At 44.5% G+C, this 23,361-nt stretch overlaps 1 protein-coding gene across 1 annotated transcript in view; it reads left to right on the plus strand.

The window, feature by feature from the left end:
* Positions 1–3,295: 3,295 nt before the first annotated feature.
* Positions 3,296–23,361, plus strand: part of LOC146170985 (uncharacterized) — a 30,890-nt gene continuing 10,824 nt past the window's right edge. Inside the window, exons 1-13 of the mRNA XM_084586620.1 lie at positions 3,296–3,304; positions 5,535–5,555; positions 6,020–6,067; positions 6,634–6,661; positions 6,740–6,872; positions 6,969–7,059; positions 7,151–7,296; positions 7,547–7,617; positions 8,887–8,960; positions 9,061–9,161; positions 12,950–13,067; positions 18,201–18,351; positions 19,431–19,467. Coding sequence (XP_084442746.1) covers positions 3,296–3,304; positions 5,535–5,555; positions 6,020–6,067; positions 6,634–6,661; positions 6,740–6,872; positions 6,969–7,059; positions 7,151–7,296; positions 7,547–7,617; positions 8,887–8,960; positions 9,061–9,161; positions 12,950–13,067; positions 18,201–18,351; positions 19,431–19,467 — 1,028 coding nt within the window. The remainder of the gene's footprint in view (positions 3,305–5,534; positions 5,556–6,019; positions 6,068–6,633; positions 6,662–6,739; positions 6,873–6,968; positions 7,060–7,150; positions 7,297–7,546; positions 7,618–8,886; positions 8,961–9,060; positions 9,162–12,949; positions 13,068–18,200; positions 18,352–19,430; positions 19,468–23,361) is intronic.

The raw sequence follows: 23,361 nt of genomic DNA on the forward strand, positions 1-23,361 counted from the left end.
GAGTATGGCCAGTTCAATGGTGACCTCCAAATTTAGGTGGCCTGTACCCAAACCTTTGTCTCTCTGGAATGAAAATGGACATGATGCCCGTTAACTCGCCAAATGTTTAAGGAGGCGGCCCACCTAAAATGGAAGTCACCAGAGAATTGGCCATACTCAAATTAGGTTATAGACACTAATTTCGGTCAGATTCGGACCAGGTCAAATTTTTGGGATTCAGAGGGCCGAATTTCAGGGGTGGCCCTCTTAAATTTGGAGGTCACAACTGAATTTCTCATACTCAAAAAGGTCGTGCACCAACTTTGGTCAAATTCGGACGAGGTCAAACTTAGGGTGCCCAGAGGACTAAATTTTAGGAATGACCCAGCTAGGTTTGGAGGTCACCACTGAATTTGTCATGCGCAATTTAGGCTGGACACCAAATTTGGTCAATCCCGGTGGAGTGGAGCAGTGGTTACGGCGCTCGACTACTGTTCCCAAGGTTGAGGGATCGAATCCCGGCCTCGGCGGCCGCATTTCGGTGGAGGCGAAATGCAAGGCGCCCATGTGCGTTGCGATGTGAGTGCAGGTTGAAGAACCCGAGGTGGTTGAAATTTCCGGAGTCCTCCACTACGGCATCTCTCATAGCCGGAGTCGCTTTGGAAGTTAAACCCCACAAATCAAACCAATTTTGGTCAAATTCGGACGAGGTTAAACTTCGGGGGTCGAGAGGGCTAACATTTTGGAATGGCCCACCTAAGTTTGGAGGTAACCACTGAATTCGCCATACGCAAATTAGGTTGGACACCAATTTTGGTCAAATTTGATCAAACATTCAATAAATGTTTTAACCACCACCACCACTACCCTGATGTCCCCAGGCCAGCACAACCCAAACTGCAGTAAATGCGGTGAAAGAGCGACATACGATCACATTCTCGAACTGCTCAAATGATCCACCTGCGGTGGATTAATACAGCCCCCTTCTCCTGAGCAGTGGGATGCCGTGCTGGTCAGCTCGGACCCGAAGATTCAACTACGGGCCGTCGAGCGGGCTAATGAGGTCGCCGGCAGCCATGGACTAGCGGCCATCTAGTACGTCTCTCCTTAGACCTGCTTGAGCGACGAAATAAATGTTTTGCATCCGCTCCAATCTCTATTTTCTCTTCTGTCCGCATGAGGCAGCGGAGTTGACTCAGCTACAGAGCCAGTAGCAGGCCCATCCCTAGCAAAAAAATCCGATAGAAAACTAATAGCCTATCAGATTATTGATATTGGTTTTATAGGTCTGCCAGAGTATTGGTCTTATGGGTATCCTAGCCGATTGGTTTTACAGGTCTACTGGAGTATTGGTTTTATAGGTCAATTGTTTACTGGTCGTATAGGCTATGGTTTTATCAGTCCTATGGCATCTGATAAACTGATAGGTCTGTAATGCTAGTACACCCATAGCTGTCAATAATCTGATAGACCTACAAAACCAGTAGGCTTCCTATTGGTTTTGTAGGCCCTATGGAATATTGGTCTCATCGAGTAGCTGCGGGTGTTTTACCTCTCCGGACACCTGAAAGGAGAGGGCAGCTATGTTCCATTTTCTAGGGATGAGTTACGCAGCAGGTGCATGTATACACATTTTAATCCACAATGACAGCGGCAACGCATACTGGCACATAATCCAAACATTGACTGCATCCAGGTAGCCCTCGATTCCAAGATTGCGGATTTCGGCCCGATGATATAGTCTCTCGAATGCTAAGGCACCTGAAAGAAATAAAAAATTGCGTTACAGCTTGAAAAATAAGCGATCTCAAGAACGCGACACCACCATGACTTCAAAAAATCGGTCCACACATATACCGGCAACCGCGATTGCGCGCGTATTCATGCGGAGGCAGTTAGGAGAGGCGCCGCCATTACTGAACGCCGAGGTAGCTGCTGAACCAACATTCCGCCTTGCGCCTCACCACAGGCTCTGCCACTTAAACACAGTGCGCACGATATTCGAAAACAGATTAACGCTAAAAAGTTTCATCAATACTTTTAAGAAATCGTGCCGACAACTTTAAAACCCGACGCTGCGTTATATCACACCGCGCGATTCAAATTCCTTTGTTGGCGTGCAGGCAACGGCATTCTGCAACGCAAAGCCACATCATACACTGACAAAGTATAAACGTCAGCCCGAAGTTGCAAGTGATGCACACGCACCTGATCAAAAGCTGAACGTGCGCTGGAACGTTGATATCCTCGAGAAGCACCCCGAAAATCGGCGAAAACATAAACACAGGGCACCGACCAAACTGCCGCCCGATCAGCGATCGCGCCAGCGCCAATGCCTCTACGGAGCTGCGCATGCGCGCCCAGAGGAGAGGTGGAAAGGAGGATGAGAGAGGCCAGCACGGGAACGCTTGCGCGGGAGTGGGAGTGAGAGAAAGGAAACCTACCTATCCGCTGCGAAGCGCCGCCGGCATCGCGCTACCGCCATAGAGAAAGAGATTGCTACCGCGTCGGCAGCTCGAGCCGTACTCGTCGCGTGCGCGATGTCGACTCCTCTCGCTTCGGCGGCGGTTGCAGCGTTGCAGTTGCTTGGACGCGCGCCTCAATCCATTTCACCGTCCTGCTCTGCACATGTAGGTGATTGTGACTGAGCTGGGCCCCGACAGAGCCGTGCTATATCCGCGTGCTTTCCCATCTCCATTCAGTGATCCAGTAGCAACAGCGCCGCGCGTCTTGCGGCTCCAACCGTACGTAGTTTGTTGAGACCGCGCGCAGCGTTCTCAATTGTTATTGCGGCTAATATTGTACGTTACGGCAACACTCAATAAACGGGATGAATGCGTGAGCTTTGGGAATGTGTCCGAGATGGAAAAGGAAACAATGACAAAGACCTAAAATCTCCAACGTACTGATCCTGCATGCAAGACCCATAAACAAAGGCATACTGATGTATCAGACACATGAACCAATATGTAGTAGTCTACAAGACAAGCATGTATCAGCCTATAAGATGTATGGGCTTCTGCACTGGTCTGATCTTTTCTTATACAACCCACCGATAAACCTATAAAACCAATACTATTGCCTATAGGACAAATATGTACCAGTCTATAAGATTTATGAGTTTCTGAGTAAGTCTCATAGAAATGCAGATAAAACACATAGAATACCTACAGAACCAATACCGATTCTTATAAAACCAATAACGCACCCTATTGGTCTTTTTTGCTAGGGATGCATTTTCTTTTTCTTCTTCGTCTTCAAAGATCTGCCCCATACCACAAGGGCAGTGAGAGGGCCTTGCTAGGCTGCGTCCCACATGAACCTCGTAAATGCTTTTCAAGGCAGGCCTTTAATGGCTCATGCTGCCGTGGACAAAGTGTGTCCCGCTACTGCGGCGTTCTGATTGGCTGAGATGCGTCCCTATAATCACACTTGAACGCGCGGTAAGGAACGCCGCGACAGGAGCGATATTGTACCGACCAAACACACACTTCTCGGAGAAAGTGTGATAGATACTGTGCCTTTCCTTTCCTGTAAACCAATTATAATTATATATATGTAGCACTGCAACGAATGCCGACAAGAGGCTAACGATGGGAGGCAAATTATAGGTTAGGAAGGGTAGGCTTCCGCAAGAGACATCTAAGAGACCCTCTAATTTTTTTTTTTTTTTCTGCTTCTACAAATATCACGCTGTCGTCGACTCTTTCCTCATAAAAAAACAATTTGACCCCGACAACACGTACGCGTTCTGAAAGGATTGTGTGTGGAACCACGTGTCGCGCAGTGGTTAGCTCGAGGCGCGTGCTGAAAGACGAGAAAGATTATTGTCGATGTGGCCTCTGTTCTCTGGAACCACTCGCCCGGATACGTCTCGCCAGAGGTGCGGCTCGTATACTGAAAGCTACCTACCAGCGTGAGTACCCGCTGTGTGTGCAAGCAGTCTACCCTTGACTCAAGCTGTAATCCTGTATGCAGATCGGAAGGGCCTCTAGTTGCTGGATATCTTTTTGGCTATGCGTTCTCGACCACACAGTGCTGATTGCCGTGGTGCCGTCTTCCGAGTACATACTAGACAAATCTTGGGATCGTGACCCTGAAAAAGCGAATTTCCCTGCCTGATAAATTTATTTTAGTGAAGCGCTAAGGCGAAGAAGCACTTTGTTAAGAAAGAAAGAAGGGAGATAAATTTATAAGCAAACGAAAAGTACTGCGAGTCAGAAAACCTCAGATGCTCGCTCTCCGCTACGGAGTTCAATGGTTCAAACACACTGCCAATTTGAAATTTGACAGAGATGTATAAGAATGCAGTAACTTAAGAGCCTCGATACGTTTTGTTTTACACTGTGGAATTATTTCTGTAATGATCGATTGTGTACATAGTTTTAATTTAAAGAAGTACACCCCAACAGCTAGAGACAAAAGAACGAAACCGAAAACGTGTCCAGAATAACACGTATGAAAGGTGTTCTCAGAAGCGGGATTGTCAGCGACAAGAGTAATTGGCATTTGTCTGTTTTTATTAGCTGCTGCATGTGCACTTTCGTTTTAGCTACAGTAGCGTTCGACAGCGTGTGGAGTGCGGAAGCATGTTTATTAGCTTTGATAGGCGCGTTTTGTGCCGTTGACAGCAAATTTCAGTACATTGTAAACCGTTCTCTGTTATTTTTGCTAGTGTGAAGGCAGAAAAAAGTAATTTTATTTATGTATATTTCTTTCTTGCACGTTTTTAACACTTTTACGGGTCACTTCAGCAGGTATTATTGTGAGTTACGCAGTTGAGCATTTTAGCGAGAGCCTCGTCTGTAGTGAGCTGGAAAGGCGTTTTCCCGCGTTTAAAGCTGACGTTTCCAATCCCACTCATTGTGCGTGTTGTGTTGACAGTTGTGAGAACGTCTTGTAACTGAACAGAATATACAAAAAATTTGTGGCCTGTTCTGCCCGTGAGTGATCCCAATCTTCCAGGACCAGAAAAAATTAAATCAAGACTTCGCGGTAGTTGTTTTCAGTGTATTTTTCACATGGTTTGCTACGATGACGTGATTATAATGATTAGGGTTCAATTACGTAAATACGTTGTCAATAGCACTGTTACCTTGATTGACGGTGCCACACTTGCGCAAAGCCGTATATGTACCCGCGTCCACGGCATGCAGCATAAGCATTAGATAATAGTCGTGGAATAGTTGGCTCTATTATCGTATGCCATCTTCTGAGCCATAAATTCTGGTGTGCATGCATTTTAAAGAGCATGATTTAACATAGGTGATCGTCGCAGTATGATGTGATGGCCCCTTTGGTCAAGATGAATTATTGCGTTGAAAGCAGGCGGTTAGTTTTTAAACTGAGAACATTCCAAAGATGCACCATTTCTAGCCAGTATTTATACTTTCTTTTTTTTTTTTTTTTTTTTGAGCTTAGCGTGGGTACTGCTTATCAATTGCGAATGGCTGTTACAAAAGGCGCGTGGTTTGTCGAATGGTGATGCATCGTATGCCCACTGTAAACCTATTCCGTTCTGAGCTTGCATTTTTGAGTTTGAACACTGTGCAAAGAGAGCAGTCTTTCCACCGCAGGTAAGCTTGCTAATACATTCCACTGTGGACACCTTGCTTTGACAAGTGGCTGATTTCTTGTGCATAACCAAATGTGCTCCCTCAGCTTCCCTATGTAATGTCCATAAAACACATAAATGAAAGCACTCGCTCAGTGCCTGATTATGCACATTCTTTATCAATATTGCACTGGGCGAAAACCATTCCCACTGCAACTGGAACCTTTGCAGTGACGGAAAGATTTTCTATTTTGATTCTTGAATATGCATAATAAATTACTGCATATGTTGCACTGCTTAGCCTTATTTCTACTCACCAGCAGCTTTGTGCATGTGTCCGTGTGCTCTTGTCTGTGAAAAATGCTTATTTGGCTGTGGAAAGTGCATTCTCATAAGCCAGCTTGAGTAGTTGAGGCCTTGTGCAATGAAGCATTCTTTGTGCCTAACATCTGTTTGCATTTCTTTTTTCTTGCTCCAATACTGAAGACATCCCAGGCATGTGGTGCGGGGACTGGAGCCAGCTTCCGCAGGAAAGTATGCGCTTCCTTGGCTCCAACACCCAGAGTTCTTCTGCCCTTGAGGTGCACAGGCGTAACCTTCTTATTTTTTAAAATTATTTTTAGTCAAAACACTGTGGAACTTGTACTTCACTGGTCGGCTACACTTGAATAAACTTCCTGGCTAACTGTTATGTAGTGACTTAGGATGATTCACATTAAAAGCAAGGTACTTTGTGGCCAGTCACATTTTACCGGTTTTGATGCCAGTTTGTTTGCAAATTGCTGTGAAATATTGTTTACATGCCAGGCCTTTGCTTTGTAAGTGCACTAAGTTCAGTTTATTATCAGGGAGGAAGCAATTGTATGTACTTTGAGCATTTTGGGCTGGTGCTGTGTTGAATATGCCTCTTAAATGTCAGACAGAATCACCTGTCATGGCAACATGTCTTGCTAGCTTTGTGAGATTAACTATGGACTCATCTTTTGCTAAAGTCAACATTTCGGTGCTATGAGAGAGTGGATTTCTTTTATGTGCTGTGCCTCATTGCACTGTTTCTTAACCATCTGAAATCAATGTTTTCTTCTTGTGTGTGCTTACAGGAGGCTAAATCATTGCTATACACTTTAGGTAAGTTACAGTTGCACTAGGTCGATTCCTTCTTTCTGTAAAGGGCCATGTTTTGGAGAGGCTCTTGTCTTTACACAGGGAATCCAGAAGACGGGAACGATCATCTCGTCAGAGTTGCTTGTCTCGGTCCTTACCTTTTTGGTGTATCGTTCTTCAGCAAAGATTGTGAAATATGGGCAAGAAGTTCTGGCATTTACTATCATCCATCCAAGTTAGTGTTGCCACTATTTTTGCAGTACCTTGTTGTTGCTTTTATTATTATTTTTTTTTTGTCACAGGATTCACACTTTTTTTTTTTTTTTTCCAGGCTTGCCGACGATACCGTCAATGCCGAATTTCGGGAAGCGATTCTTGTTCTTGACACACTAGCGTATCATGTTTCATTTGTACTGGTGGTTGTAAGTAGCCTTCGTTTTATGAATGCGGCTTGACACAAATTCTCATTTTGTGCTTGCCTCTAAAGCCTCTGCTTTGCTATGATTTCACCAGTGCAAGGCACAGGAGAATGGCTCACCGTATCCTTCTATTCGCATGGCTGACAAGTACAAAGTGTTTCTCGACGAATTTGACAAAGAAACGTATTACGAAAATGTGAGGTCACTCGTTGAGACATCAGACTTTTTTAGACTATTCCGGTGAGTCTGAACCTGCACATTGTTTGGGTTGAATGAAGCTTCTGCTTAAGAATGCCAAATAATTTCTTGTGTCCCATTCTGCTCTGATGAATTTTGATCCTCTTGTGGTGTACGACAGATAATGAAAGCAGACTTCTGTCTTGTTCAGGGTTTACAATGCCTTTTTATTATTATTTTTTTAAATCTTCATTTGTTTTTATTATGTGAATAGCAACACTATGTTTCCCCGCCTTTCTTTTCTGCATTTTAGGAAAAAGCTGACCATTTCATTCCTGAGAGAAGAACAAATAATTGGCTGTTTCATGATTGCTCTGAAAGTGTGTAAGTAATTGCAGAGTTGAATCTCAAGGTTGGTTAAGTTATCCATGGTGTTTATTAGGAAAGAAGGTTTTTAAAATACTGGTAGCCGCTGGAGACACATCTAGCTCAAGGCCTCTTTGCACATTTGCAGTGTCTCAGCACTGAGGGAAAGTGATGGCCCTGTAGTGACCTCTGACTGATGCAGGCATATACGTTGGTAGCCCTAGTCATTCTCCTTGCGGTTGCCACAATTGATAATTTTTCTTTCGCACCATACACAAGGAAAACGAGGAGCTAGGGCAAATAGAGTAGGCTAATGAATTCCATAATGGACACCTTAGAAGTCCGGGCAAGTGCCCCAAACTATGCATGAGCCCTTCCTGTAACTTCACTGCTAATTTCGCATTTCCGTGCTGCTGCAGCAAAGTGCCCTCCCTGCTCCCCACCTTTATCATGCGCCTTGCCCTAGCAACATTCACCAGCCCCATACAGAATCCAATCCAGTCCTACTTTGTAGCTTGTGTGAAATGTGTGTGTGAAAATACTGCAAGTTCTGAAAGACATACCGAACATAATGTGATGCATAGCTGCACACAGACTTGTTTTACTTCAGTAAATGGCATATTTGGAATTAGCTGTTCTCTGAATGTTTCATAATTGTTACTTCATTAATGAACTTGCTTGCTTAAAAATGTTTTTTCTTGCCATCATCAGCCTGACTGTATGCCCACTGCAGGGCCTCTCCCATTTTCTTCCAGTTTACTCGGTCCTGTGCCAGCTGCATCCACTTGACCCCTGTGAACGTCTTAATCTCATCCACCCACCTAATTTTCTGCTGCCCCCTGCTAAGCTTACCTTCCCTTGGAATCCTTGCCTTCCCACTTATTGGCAAAACCCAAACGTTCAGGACTCCTTTTAGAAACTGGCCTTGTAGTGGAAGTGGCGGACATTTGCGGTTGCCTCTGTCCTATTCATAAGCTCAATGATTTTCATACCACAAAACAAACAGCGTTGATGCTGACGCATGCGAACAGCTTTGTCGCCATGTTAAAATCACAATGATGAAGGGCACGACAAAATTCGTGCACTTTCGATTTCGTACCCAATTCTAATGCGCATGCTACTTGATGGTTTATTTTTCGGAGAAAAGGTGCACATTAGAATCGGGTAAGTACGGTAATCGAGGGCGCTCTAGTACTCCATCCCTCACAGCCTAATATGTGTGTTGCTTTTGGACGTTGGAAACCACAATTCGCAATTTATTTAAGACTACCTACTTCTCTCCAACAGCGATCGCCCATTGCCACGGTGCCCTCGACACGATACTGGCATACATAAGGCGAGACTGCGAAAAAAATGGAGAGGTAATACACAATTATTGCAATGTATTCAAATTCTCTAGTTGCCTTAAAGGCGACTTGTGAAGGATTCACACTATGAATACCTCATTTACTGTTGTTGTAGGGAAGCCGAGGAGATGAGCTTAAAAAGTTTGGAAATCAAAAGTATAAGGAAAAATCGTTCGAAGCGGCATGTGAGTACTACACCAAGGCAATCGCAGAAATGTAAGTGTTTAAACTTATTAAGCTCTTCGTGGTGTATTTTGTTATTGATGGAAAGTGTAGGCCTGCAGATGAATTTGTCGAGCTTTATTTTATTTTTTTTTGTTTCCTCTTCCTGAGTGCAAGATGGCGTGCGAGAACCTTTCTCTATAGTAGTTTTCTGTGTTGTAAATGTTAGTTTGACTTAAAATAGCAAATCTAGGCTTAATTGCACCTATTATTTAGCCTTCAGGTGTAGTTGGAGGAGAAAATTTGGAATTACATTCTTCAGTTAACAGTACAGGTGTAGTAGATTTACAGCATTGCTACGCCATAAGATGGTTTCCTTAAAGCACACTGATGAAGGCCTTCATGGCACATTTCTGGAACTGCTATTCAAGGGCAGTTCCTGAAAAAAGTGTATGCTATTGCAGGCAGTAAGGACAAAAAACGTTGTATAAGGCTGGTAAATTTTCGCATGCACTGTACAAGGATTGCAGATATGCCTACATTTTTCACGGTGATAGGTTAAAAATAAAGCTTAGCAGTATGGTCCTGTTTAACAGAAACATAACACTGTAACTCCCATTCACTAGTTTGAGTAGCAGCTTGCAAATCTAAAGAAAATGGGCCAAGTTCAGGAGCTGCGTTTTCAGATAATTGATTTTGTCGTTAATTTTGCTTCTATGCCATGCATGTGTGATATTTTTAACGGGGGTTGGCTAGCACGCTTGGTTTGCTCAATTACACATGGCAGTGGCAAATTAAGCATCATAAGTGGCTTATGAACACATCTCTATTCATTTCAAACTGTCTGTGGCATCTCTGAGTGCTGTTCTTGCAGTCTGGTCTGGGACTGCTTAAGACACGTGGCTCACGAGAAGGTGCCACGTTTACCTTATTGAAAATTCAAGGTTGATGAGCATTGCTTTTATTTTTTGATCAATCTTGGCAGACTAGACAACTGAGTCATCTTAAATGTACGGTTATAGGTGGCTTGTTTGTCCACAGGTTTCTGCACCTCATCTGTGTTACTACTGCAGCCATTGCATGCTCACTGGAGCAGATTTTCTTGCATATGGATATGCTGTGTTTTGTGTATCAGTACCTTTAACTTGGGCCATAGATTGTAGTGGAGTGCTAGGGGATCAGTCTTCTTGGTGCCTGCATTGTTCTGGTATAAAGCTCAGTTAGTTGGTGAATTCAGCTAAGTATAAAGACTTGGGCTAGCTCTTTTTTGGAAAATAACAGCACAAAAAAGGAGCTTCATGAGAAGGGCAAAGAATTTAGAGGTGAAAAGAATTGGGCTTGCTCGTTTTGGAAAATAACACAGAAATGGATGCTTTATTAGGCGTACGAAAAATTTAAAGGTGTCTTGAAATGTTTAAAAGGCCCACGCCAAGCACTCTTTTGTGCTGTCTGCACGGCGGCTTACGCATTACTTTTATTCACTGCTTTCGCAGGATACCACCACTATGATTTCTTGGTATTACTAAGATACAGTGGAGACCACTTACAACGTAACAGATTATAGTGAGGAGCCTGTTATCTTGCAGTTTTTGCTGGCCAGTGGTCTGCCCCCTATGGGACTCGATGTAAAGTCATACTGGTTTATATGGTCATGCGAAGCGAAATGTCTGTAATGCGCAGTTTTCAAGTCTGCTTGGCGACAGCGCGGAACAGCGAGTGCACTTCCCTGCACAGCAGAGTACATCGCACCATGTGTTTAGGGCGCAACACAAGTGTACGCTCCAGGCGTGCTTTCTGCTCGTTTCTTCAGTCTCCACGCATTGCTCCCATCTTGCACAAGATTACGCAGCAGCCACTTTTTTCCTTCTTTTGCTTTTCTCCTTTCCATGCATCTGGGTTGCATCACGTTTTCTTGCCATGGCATCTTAAATGCTTTCTTTCACTCACATATCGCTCTTTTCGTAAAAGAGTGAGGGGTTCTTGCTCATTGTGATAGTGTCTTCGTTCAAGTTTGGTCGCATGACAGCAGCACTGCATTTCTCTCACGGCGGCTAACTGAAACGCCAGCGTGCCGCTTGAACAGACACTCTGCTGGCTTTTTGGGACGTGCGCTGAACGATTTGTGAGAGGAGATATTTCGTGGTGACAAAGCGCTCCCGCCCTAGCAAAACGGAGCTACACAATGTTGTGGGCTGCCTCAACAGTGCACTAAATACTGTCAGCTTCACCGCGAGACTTGTTTACCAACCAAAAGGTCTCGTTCCAAGACACCTCGCATTCTCTGTGGGAAAGAAGAAGAGTCAAGTGAAATTCTGCATACCGCGTGTAGCGTAATTGTGGAGGTTAGCGCGACTACCTTAACGAGCATCATAAGTGTATGCGCAGTTCCGCGGCAGCGGTCACTCTAATTTTCGCGGTGGGCATCTGCACGGTATGCTAATCTAAGCGTGCAGCGGACTTAGTAGCCTGTTTTTCATTCACTTATAAATAAGATGATTGTGAAAGGGAATTTAGCTGAAAATGAATGGTTTACACTATATTACCAATGCTGGCACGGGCAGAGGCAATATCTATAACTTTTGGGTAGCCTCATCATAATATATGTATTACCAATGCTCGCACTTAAATATCAGTCTGTCATATTAAAAAATCTGTGCATTATGTCGCTTTATGATGAGGCTGGCATGATTTTGCATCTTCCTGAACTACATGTGCGTGTGTGGCTTTTGCCTGCTTTGCTGAGCTCCAGGCCTGTGTCATGAGTTGTGACCACTAGATGGAGGCAGCCCTACCAAAATTTAGCAGATGCTTGTCACTAAACCTACAGCAAGTTGCACCAACATGGGGCAGCAAATTCACAGGGATCGCTGGATCAAGAACTGAGTACTTGTGCTGAAATAGGGTATCACATGAAAAGACTGCAAACGAGTTTTACGGTGTGATGTGTGATTCATGGCTATTATGAAGATGCTTTTTTTTTTGTTGTTGTTCGCAAACAAATTCAGGGACAATGAGGGGCTTCATTACGAGGTACATAAGAAAGGAGCCAACAACCACTAATACATCTGGTGCTCTACTACTGAGCTGCGGCGACAGCTTTTGAATCTTACTTTCTTTGGTGTTTATGTTGCTTGTAATCTATTCTTGAGAGTGTTTACCACTGCCACCCCCCTGCATAGTGACGTTCCTGTGAGTTCCACATAGAAGGTGATCTAAGGGGAAGGGCGGCAGGCTGTAACAACCCTCTTACACCATGGAGGAAGGCGACGCTGGCGAATACTCTCAAGAATAAGTTACGTGCTGCATGAATACCTTACAAAATGAAAGATTAAACAGACGTCGCCGTAGCTCAGTGGTAGGACACCAGACGCGAAATTCAGAGGTGATAGCTTTGGATCTGACCGGAGAGGTGTTTTTTTTTTCTTTTTAATCATTTTCATAATTACACATTACTTCACACATTTGGCAATGTACATACACGCTTTCCTTTGCATCAGTGGCTGTTGACTCCCTTAACGTTCCTTTATTTCAGTTACTGTTGGCTTTTTTCGCATCTGGCCTGAGATTAGACTGTCACGACATAGTGGTGACAGTCACACATAAGCCCATTGTGCTTTTGGCAGTATGGGCTGGGCAACCCTATATTTATTCCTTAAGTGTACATGCTTCACATTGCACATGCACATGCAACTTCAGTCATGCATAGTCATGACACCCTTGCTGGGTGGCAGTTTAATCGCAGTTTCATGTGTCATCTTGTTGAGGTGCTGTGATGTTTTTGCCTTTTATCTGTTGTAGCCTGTTTTGGTGACTTGCAGCTTATTCTTTCTTTCTGCCGGCAGGCGTTACAACCATTTGTTGTACAGCAACCGGGCACTGAGCGCTTTTCAACTGCAGAAGTATCGAGAGGTGGAACTGGATGCACGCCGAGTTATCATCCTTAACCCTAACTTTAAAAAGGTGGACATTTCTTTATTTTATTATCTCACACACATTGTAGTGAGAAGGTAATATTTGTGAAGGGGCTGGGAGGGACGCTCACTCTCCAAGTAATATTTAACTTGAGGAAAATAGCCTGAACCCCGTTTTGTTGATGAAAAAAGTGTAAGAAATGCCTGGTTCAAATGGAAAGTGTTAAGAAGGTCTGATTTCTGCTTTAATGCTAAGCTTACTTTGTGTTATCTCACTCAGCTGGGAGCGATGTGTGACTGTGTGGATATGTGCTGCATGAAGGTGTGCTTCTCTTCTTATTGGAAAAAAAGTAAACATGTAAATAATGAATGATCAGTTTGGAGCGAGCACGAAGTGAATAGCTGTTTAGTTCAGATAGTATTGAAGCAAAGCAGATATTTTTAAATCAATGCTTATAAGTAGTTCATCACTGGAAACGAAGTAGCAAAAGACAGAGGCAGTTTTGCCAAAAGATGTTTGCATAATTCCTTGAGGCACAGTTCTACCTTATTGTACCATATGACTATATCATAGTCATATAGCTCTGCATTCTTGTCTTCATCACCTTCGTCTCTTGCGCCTTCTGTGAGGCCAATGTAGTGCGGTTTCTGCCATAGCGTGCACTTTCGCATCTTGGCTTTGTGCCTCATCGGTTGTCGAAGGCTTAGTTTTAAAACATGGCTGCCATGCCGTGTGCATATGTGATGTGTGCTGATATCTTGAGTGGTGCAATTTTACGGCGGTGTCTGAGCAAACGTATGATGATCGGCTTTTATATTTATTTTGCTCAATTCTAGAACATTGAAATACTTTAAAAATCTTTGAGGTTTCCAATAATTGCCACTTAGTTTGAAGCCAGAATCAAATACTGTGTTCGCTTCAATATTTGAAACTTTCGAATTATTGCACAAGCCTTAAAAAAAAAAAAGGCATTTTGCTACATGGATTGAAATTGAAGGGCAAACTGCAAAAGAGGGATAATGCATACAGTGGAACCTTAGTGGCACAGATCTGGCAGGATTGCAAAAGATAATATGTATCATCCAAAACGAATGGAATTGTAATGCAGAAGCACATCGATGCCTGCCACCACTTGCTACTCGGGGTGTATACCCTGCAACATCGTCAAAATCGCGGCAGCATTTTTCTGGCCAAGAAATTTCACAAATTTGTGTCATCCTAAATGGTAGCAACCATACTTCTTACTGTACTATCCTCCACATATACTTAATGGTAACTACTGATAACTACTTGGGGATCGGGGATACAGAGCAAGAGGGAGTATGTTTGTTTTGGCAATAATGTTGGTTATCTGTAGAATGCATGTTGTGAGTGCTATCGTGGAAATGCACACAGACCTGGAGATGAAGATAAGCATGTGCAAGCTAACCTTGTTATAGTGAACACGGATATATAGTGAATTATCGGATAAAAGGCAAAGTTTGGTCGCTGCATGCTTTATTTCTGCAAGAGTTCTATGTGTATAGCAGAAAAAAAAATATATAATTTTACACTTTATCAGTTATACAGAAGCAGTCTTTTGCAATCAGAGGGCAAAAAATATCTAAAAGAGCCGGAAAAAATGTTCAAAAAGTCAATATTACGGTCATTTGAATTGCCCACCGCCAAACCGTGTTTAAATTGCATGCCGTGCCATCTAGACGCAGCGACAGAAAACTAGCATCAACAGCTGATATGCATGTGGCCACCACGTGATCAGATAGTTGCCTTGCCAAGCCTGTACTGAGCCGTGCGCAAGGCAGTTTTGCTCAAGGCGACCATAGAGACAGTACGGCTGAGAGTGGGCACAGGAAAAGGACATGAAAGCAGACTTTTAGTGCTTCGCTCAGCACTGTGTCAAAAAGATTGGAAGACATCCACTCTAAAAGCACCGTGAAGAATGATCAGAAGTACATTGGCCTTGTCACCGCCTTAACTGATGCTTCCTCCGAATGTTACATCTGAAGATTTCATTAACACTGTTGATGAGTTTTGTTGGGGCGCTATGGTTCTCGAAGTGGCCGACCATAAATCGTTGATTAGCTGATTTCCGAAACCGATGCAAGTTGTGCTTTTCACGAGAAACCGGAAAGAGATCAAGCTGTTAACAGCTTAGAGGCCGTCAATTGGCCAAGGCTGTGCTGTTTCTGGCCAAAAGCACTTGTACACTCATCACTACCAACTAAGAATCTTGTCCGCTGATCTTGTTTGTGCCGTCACTCTAATTGACTAAGCTATTTTTGTGAGGTCACAACCACATGACCTCACACGGGCAGTTCAAACCAAGTCTGGCATAGCTTTGTTAATGTGTAAGTCTTTACTACAGGTCTGTCAAGCTTGCCAGATAAGAGAGAGTGGATTGACCTTTACCTCTTGTGCTTTCACGCTATAAAGCGGATTAGAACTAGTCTGGTTTGAATTCAGGTACAGGTTTTTCAGAGGTGGAGCATCTGAACCATTAAACGACTGTGGCGGGTGCTTTTGCTCGTTATAACCAGTTCTACGTAGGATAAAACATAAGTCATTTGATGCGATGGGTCCCAGATGATGCAGCAGACTCGTGGCCTCCACGATCAAGAGCGCCGTTGCACCGGAGCTGATTTCGGAGGCCACGGTTAAACTTTCGCCATTTGACACTGCAGCTCCCAGAGGGCACCTTACGTTTAGCTGTAACTGCAGCTTCCGTAGATTTCACACTATAATGCGTTCCAGATAACCCTTCCAGTTTTTAAAAATACAGTCAAACCCGAATATAAAGAACTTGGATAGAGCGAATTATGTTTTATATTGAACACTCGAATTTCCGCTAGCATTATGCATATAAAATGTATTTTTCATAACGAACTACGCATCGCATATAGCGAACTCAGCGCGCGCGATCGATCGCCAAACGCCCGCCAATGGGCGGGCCTTTGTGCCGGCTCCGAGTACTCTCCGGGCAGCCCATGCCGCCGGGCCGTAATACTTCTACCACATGCCGATGTCAGATGGGAGGGGGGATTGGCGACGGCTCCGTTCCCCAAGGTCTCACACAGCGCATACGTCGAGATAATTCGCTGCGTTGGCCGCGGCGGAAAAAAGTCTGACCAACGTTGCCGCGCATTTCAAAATTCCGCGGAGCACCATTTTGAAAAACCAGTCGGCCATCAGAGGCAATGCACAGGAATGACCAAATGGTGATGGCTTTCGCTACCACAAGCTGGCTTACGACCAAGTAGAGAAAGCGCTGTACCAATGGTTCTTGGACGTTCGCGCGCGAAATCTGCCTGTCTCTGGCCCCATGCGGCAACAGAAGGCAAAAAATTTTGCCTTCGTCCTGGACGTCGAGGGGTTTACGGCGGGCAGTTGTTGGCTCCAACGATTTAAAGACCGCTACTCCATCACTGGAAAGGTGGTTGCAGGTGAAAGCCAAGCAGTGGATGCTGAGAGTGCTGAGAAGTGGGTGCAAGACGTGTGGCGTGCTGTCACGGAGAGATACGAACCGTGTAATATTTTTAACACCGACGAGACTGCCTTGTTTTGGCAATTAACTGCTGCCGAGCAGAACCTTGGCGGTAAAAAATGAGAAGTGCCATGGCGGTAAATTGAATAAGGCCCGAGTCACCGTTCTTCTTACGACAAAAGCTGCGGCCGCTTGTCATAGGCAAGTTCAAGTCACCTATGTGCCTGCGAGGATGCACTTCACTCCCAATCACATACAACTCAAATTCTAAGGCCTGGATGACCAGAACGTTGTTCGAAGCGTGGCTGCGTGGCTGGGACGAGGAACTTGCAATGAGCGGGCGCAAGATTTGCCTCCTCCTCGATAACTTCTGCGCACCACTGCGGCGTCACGCTGAAGAACATCGAGCTTTGTTTCCTGCCACCGAATGCAACAGCGGTTTTGCAGCCCCTCGATCAGGGGATCATCTGCGCTTTCTAGCTGGGCTACAGGAAACGCGTTATGAGCGGCTGTTGGCGAAATTGTGGGTTAACGACGAGCTCAAAATTAATTTGCTGGCCGCAATAGAAATGATTAACCGTGCCTGGCAAGACGTGAAGCAATCCACAATCCGCAACTGCTTCCACCATGCTGGACTATGTCGAGAGGATGCAGAAGCTGGTAGTGAAGCGCGCACTGCAAGATAACAGCGATGTTGCCACGCTGTGGGGAGAACTCGCTGATGTTCCGGACGCTGTGCCCGAAGAAGTTGCCCTATAGGATTTTCTCACTGTTGACGACAATGTAGCCGTGACAGCGAGCCCGTTGGACTCGGAAATTGTTGCCGACATGCTGGCATCTGGTGCGAACTAGGAGACCGAGGAGCCGCTGCCGGAAGACGATCGCCCTCGCCCGACATTGCACGAAGCCCTCGTTGCTACCGATCTGCTGCGCCGATACTGCTCCGGAATACAGGGAAGCGGACTGGAGTTTGTGGAAATGATGTCGCGTGTGGAAAGTGTGATTCTCGCTGATGGAGTTAAACGCAGTGTTCAGGCGAAGATCACTGCCTACTTGTAAATAAGTGAGCATTTATCTGCAATAAATTTCTTTTGTAGATTCATGGTGAGCGGCACGGTTTTTCTTTAGTTAGTGCGTTTTCGCTGCGCTGTTCTGGACATTGTGTATAACGAATTTGGTACTGAAGTTCGTTATAAACGGGTTCGGTTATAGCGAAATACTTTATATAGCGAACAAATCGCGTTAAATTACGCAGTCCGTTATAACCGGATTTGACTGTAAAACTGTTCGATGCAGGGGGCAATGTCTTTTTTTGTGTTGCATTTTTGCTTGCCGACATGAATGAAAGGCGAAATTTCATTTTTATACCATTTCGCAGCTTTGTGTGGTCCATATTACAGTACGCTTTTCTTGGGTTTATTATAGTTCATTTGTACGCGTGAATTTTTGTGTGTGCTTTTAAGATGAATACCGGATGTAACGAATAAATTTTGCAGCCCAATCAGACTTTGTTGTAACGAGGTTCAACTGCAGCTGGTCCTGCACTAAGCATGCTACGTCTTAGGTTGTCTACAAAATAACTGAGATTGATTCTTAGAAGCGTGAAAGGCTACTGAAGGTTTCTCAGTGTTACACTCTGCAGTAGCATGTACTTGCGGCGGTCTTATTGAAATGCACCGAAAATGTGTGTTTTAACACAGGGCTACTTCAAAATGGCTCAAGTCTACGAAAACCAGAAGCAGAGCAGTCGTGCAATGAATGTGGTCGAGTACTACATCAAGCGATGCACTTTCTTGGCCATTAACATCAGTCGTGTGGTGTTGGACCTCCACAAGAGGCTTGCTGAGGCAGGCAAGTGCCAGTCGCTTATTAGTATTACGAAAAGTTGTTTTTGCTTTTTTTCTGCTCAATTCTTTTTTTTTGTTGGAGTGAGGATGTGATGTCTAGTTAATCATGCACAGTTACAGGCTTCTTGTATGGCGGCTTAGTTAAAATTGTCACAGAGCTGAATTTCGTGAAAGTTCTGTTCATGAAATCCTAATCTTTTTGGGGCCCTGTTGTTTGTTTGGGAGCAAAAAATGGTGTTTTTCGCCGAGAGATGTGGATTTTTAAGCAGCATATTTTTTTTTTTATCTTCACTGGGTTAAAACTTACAAATTTTGGTTACTGCTGGTTGGAGGAGGATGATTGTGGGTGCATCTTCAGATTTCGCTCTTGCAGGCAGCGTAGAGAGGTGGTCCCTGTAGCTAATACGTTTTTTATATATATATATATATGTATATATATATATAGCTTTTATGGCTTGTAAAGTTTCCTTTCGGTGAAAGTAGCCTCCTTGCAATTAGAATGTGGCATTGAGTCAGCTTGATTGTGTCCTCGACATCTGTTGAATCATATTCCGGGAAGATCTTTTGTTTCAGCTTGTCTTGTCACCAACGCAGGCTTTCTTTCCTCCGTCCTGTGATCCGATCTATTTCTTCATTTAGCTTGGCAACAACACAAATGTGTTTGGAACAAAACAAAGGCAAATGCATCTGATGGTCTAACGAGTTTGTGTTTTAATAATTTAGGGGAAAAGGTAGCGACAAAAGCAATACCTATGGGGATGTATCACACATGCTAGGTTATGTTGGAAGCCATGCATAGCATGTTGCAAAGTATAATCTTCATGTTGTTGACTGGTATGCATGCCTAGTAAGTATTAATTTCTCTGTTCAATTTTCTATCTTGGCCTAATGGAGGGTTGACAGCCTGAATGCGTGTACTGAAGTAACAATAGTTGTAGTTGGAAAAAGTTGCACTCGTTGCGTTGCAGTTATGAACAGGCGAACAATAAACAGGAAAGCTCTGCCACATCAAACCGTCATAAACTTTGTAAGAAACGTATCAACTCAGCTGAGTGTAAGTGAATGTTTGTTGTTTATGTCCAGGAGAAAAAAGCAAGAATGGAAAGAGAGACGCGAAGAAGTAAGTTCCTTGTAAATTTCAGCTTTCTTCTAGAGGTGTGCGAATATTCTAACAATCATTCATTGAGAAAATTTCCAATTCTAATTTCTAATTTTAATATACTATTTATTTCTAATTTTTCTAACTTCTATTCTAATATTTCTAATAATAACATTTTAATAATTAATTTTATTTTGTATTTATTTATGTATTTATTATATATATTATTTTGTATATGTTATATTTTTCTATATAATATATTTATATTCTATTAATTAATATTAATTATTATTTATAATATTCTAACATTCAGAATTTTGAATACTCGAATGCACCAAAAAATTGTCGAATTATCCGCAATTTCACCCCACTGTACGCTTCACTGCGGTGCTTGACCGTGTGGACTTGTAGTGCCGGCAAGGCCTTATATTTACAAAAGGGAAGGTCCCGCCTCACGAGACGTGATGTGGTTGTTTAGTGAAGAGGGGTGTTCCCCTTTCGTGATGAGGACCTTCTTGTGGGGAAAAAAAAAACATCATTCTGACTTTGATTCATCTCATATGCACACAACTACCGTGCAGGTGTTCAGCTAAAGTTACTGTCACATAAATGTTTTTCAGCAGTATTTTCAGCCCGATTTAACTAGATTTTACTTTTTTCGGCAGGGATATAGCATCTCCACCCGGTTTCATGCAGGTTCTTGTACAGAAAACCAGCTTACAGAATTCTGTATAAATTTATACTGGATTTCTCAATCGAGTACACACTTCCGGGCAATTCTAGTGTAAATTTATTTGCAAGTACAGTAAAACCTCGTTGATTAGCTGAAAGAAAAATGTGGGGAAAAAATCACATTGTCCGGGAGAATGTGTCATCCGAATAGCCTGATATTGCAAAGGAGGTACAAATATTTGGAATTTACTTTCACGGCATAAGAGTGTAGATTAGCATTTATAGACATCCAGTATGCACAGCTCCTTTTTTAGCTTCGCAGAATTGAGTCCCTATTTGCATTGTCCTAAGCGCAAATCCGGTTCGTAGAAGGTAATGGCGAGCCAGGATCATTTCCTTGGTTGTTTCTGGATCCTTCGCTCCCTTACATCAGTTACATGTGGAGAAGCCATCACGATGGCTTACAGTTGTGTTTTTGCTCATGTCGCGTCCCCCAGATTCAGCCCGCTCATAAGCAGGTGAATGGTTGTCGTTATCAAGTGGTTCACTCCTATGCCCCTAGGCACCGCAAACAAGTCACTGCGTTGCTTTTCATGAAATTGTTTTCATGGGAACGGGCACCTCGTATGTTGGCTCGTTTGTTTTCTTTGATGCTGTCCCTTTGAACCTTGGCAGTGTAGGAAAGCAACTGGGGCGGCTGAACACCGCTGATCAGTTTTTCGTGTAGCGAGGGCTCATTAGCATATGTCCGGTTGATTGCAAAGCGTGTTATACGACCACAGTTTGTTGGAATTTTGAACATATAAACCAGGAAGTACCGTATTTACTCGCATAATGCTCGCACCACTAACATTGGGCATCAAAAATCTGAATTGTTTTCCCTGCATAATCATCGCACCACCAATATTACCATCGCGAGAGTCGTCTGCTAGTAGTAACAAGCGCCGTCTTTGGAGTGCTACTGAACCTAGCTGGCCTCGTGTGCACGCGCTACCAGACGGCGATAGCGTGCTGGTGTAGATCATCATCGCCGGTTATGCTAGCCTTTTTTTTTTCCCCTCCATGATGCTCGTAGTCGTCGCCGTTTTGCGTGGTTTCTCCGCGTCTCATTGTCATTGTTCCTTCGTTCCGTCCGTGTTGCTTGCTTTGTTCCACCGTCTACCGTGTTCTTGGTGCCACATCGCGGTGGGGCGGTGCGCAAGTTATACAGCTGCTTTTAAGCTGAAAGCTTTCGAGTACGGGCTACAGCATAGGAACCGTGCTGCCAGCATGCATTTCGACGTCAACCAGTTCTGCGTAGTGCGCTACTGGAGACAGCGATTGCTGTGCCGATACGGACTCGGATCAAGTCTCTGATCGAGAGTAGAACTGTATAGTCTGCTGTGAGCATTATACCACAGAATGCGGGGAGTAATGATGAGGCTGCGTGCGGTAAATAAAGTGCTTTTGGTGACCTTGTACTGCTGCTTGAAAATAATATGGTTATAATTACAATAGCTGACCTAAGAATCCAGATTCGCACCTATTTAAATAATCTTTCAGCGCTCCAAAATATTTGCTCGAAAATTTTCCCCGCATAATTATCACACCTCCCCAACTTGGCATCAATTTTCCGCGAATAAAAGTGCGAGCATTATGCAAGTAAAGCTGCATTCGATTCAGCCGTGGTTCTCTGCACCGCCGGAACCGGTTCACGGTGCGCTGCACCAAAGCGCTCGATTCACAGCATTCCCTGCACCACTGTCCGCGATTGATTTTAGGTGCAGTCGTGGTGCCGCTGTGGTGCAAAGAACCACGGCACCCTCCGAGGAGGAGGTGCAGAAAAGTGGTGCACGTGTTGACGGCGCTAGCAGACGACGCGCGCTGCCAATGAGATGCTTAAAAACATCGATTATCGACTTAGGGACATTTTCTCCCGTCGTCGACGGATCCGGCGTCATTCTCTGTGAAATGGCAAGTTCCTCTAAGGTCTCTCGTGACAACCTTAATACCCTCTCGAGTTCAAAGCTGAAATATCTGGCAACATTGCTTCAGTTGTACGGGAACTCGGTTATTGCGGTCTGTCTGAACCAGTCAGTCTCGGTCTGAACAACGATGTTGCCTCGAAGGAAAGCACGGCGTAGGGCTTCTCATCCTCACTGTCGAAGGACTCCAGAAATTCCTTAAAATTGACTTCGAGATGTTGTCGTCCACGACGTCGTGACGGACCGCGAAAACTTAGGCCCCAATATAGTCTGACGTAACGCACGCGCGCGCGCACGTCGTCTCCGCGACGTTACGTCGGCGAAAAACCGAGGTCTATAGTCCAACGTCACGGCGTGATGGACGTAGCGAGCGCGAGCCGACACGGCCCAACGTCGCCGACGCGCAAATAGAATCTCGCCTATTTCTCGTCGACCACGTCAGACGCGTCGGCCACGCATCCCAGCATTCCTCACGCGCAGTGAAGATGGCGGCTTGCATGTAGACAGCGACCGCGCGCGCATTTCAGACACTGTTGCGGAAAAGCTGCTAGAAGGCATTCGAGGGCAGCCCTGCGTCTATGATACCAAGCGGATTGACTACAGAGACGTTCAGAGGAAAGAAAAATGCCTGGGATGCAAACTGTCAGTAGAGCGGCCGGGCACAGCTGTGAGTTCTTCGCTGCGGTGCGTGTGCCATACACGTTTTAATGCATTGCTCTAGGAGGTGTAACGATGGTGTTGTTTCACTTATATGCAGTACATTCAGTGGAAAAATAGCAAAATCTGTGGAAGCGGCTTCGCATAGAGTTGTGACCTGTACACGCCGGAATCGAAGGCCGTACTCGATTTGGCCACATGGAACGTCAGCGGCTCAACAACCAGGGAATTTGCGAAATTTATGGAATTCTACAGAAACTGCGGCCGGCCGAAAAAGTGATCCTCATTACTGTGTAATCTTTAACTCTTCTGTATTCGTACAGATACTTAAATTATGATTAGGTTTCAGTAAAACACGCACGTACACAATCATCGTTCCGTCTGTAGCCGTCGTCGACGCGGGCTCAGACCGTTGCTGGGCTGGGCGTCTCCACGGCTGACTGTACATGCTTTGTGCCATGTGAACATTCGCAGTAAACACACCGCATCATTGCCTTGATCACAACAATAATTAGTGCCTCGATAGGCAGCCAGTTCGTCCCTGTAGGTGACCTGTCGTCTGCTCGAAAATGCACACCGAAAACGTACCAGCCCTAGAGGGCGTCTTGTGCGCATGCGCGAC

Source organism: Amblyomma maculatum, unplaced genomic scaffold, assembly GCF_055883805.1.
Source record: "Amblyomma maculatum isolate TAMU_Amacu unplaced genomic scaffold, ASM5588380v1 scaffold_24, whole genome shotgun sequence".
Lineage (NCBI taxonomy): Eukaryota > Metazoa > Arthropoda > Arachnida > Ixodida > Ixodidae > Amblyomma > Amblyomma maculatum.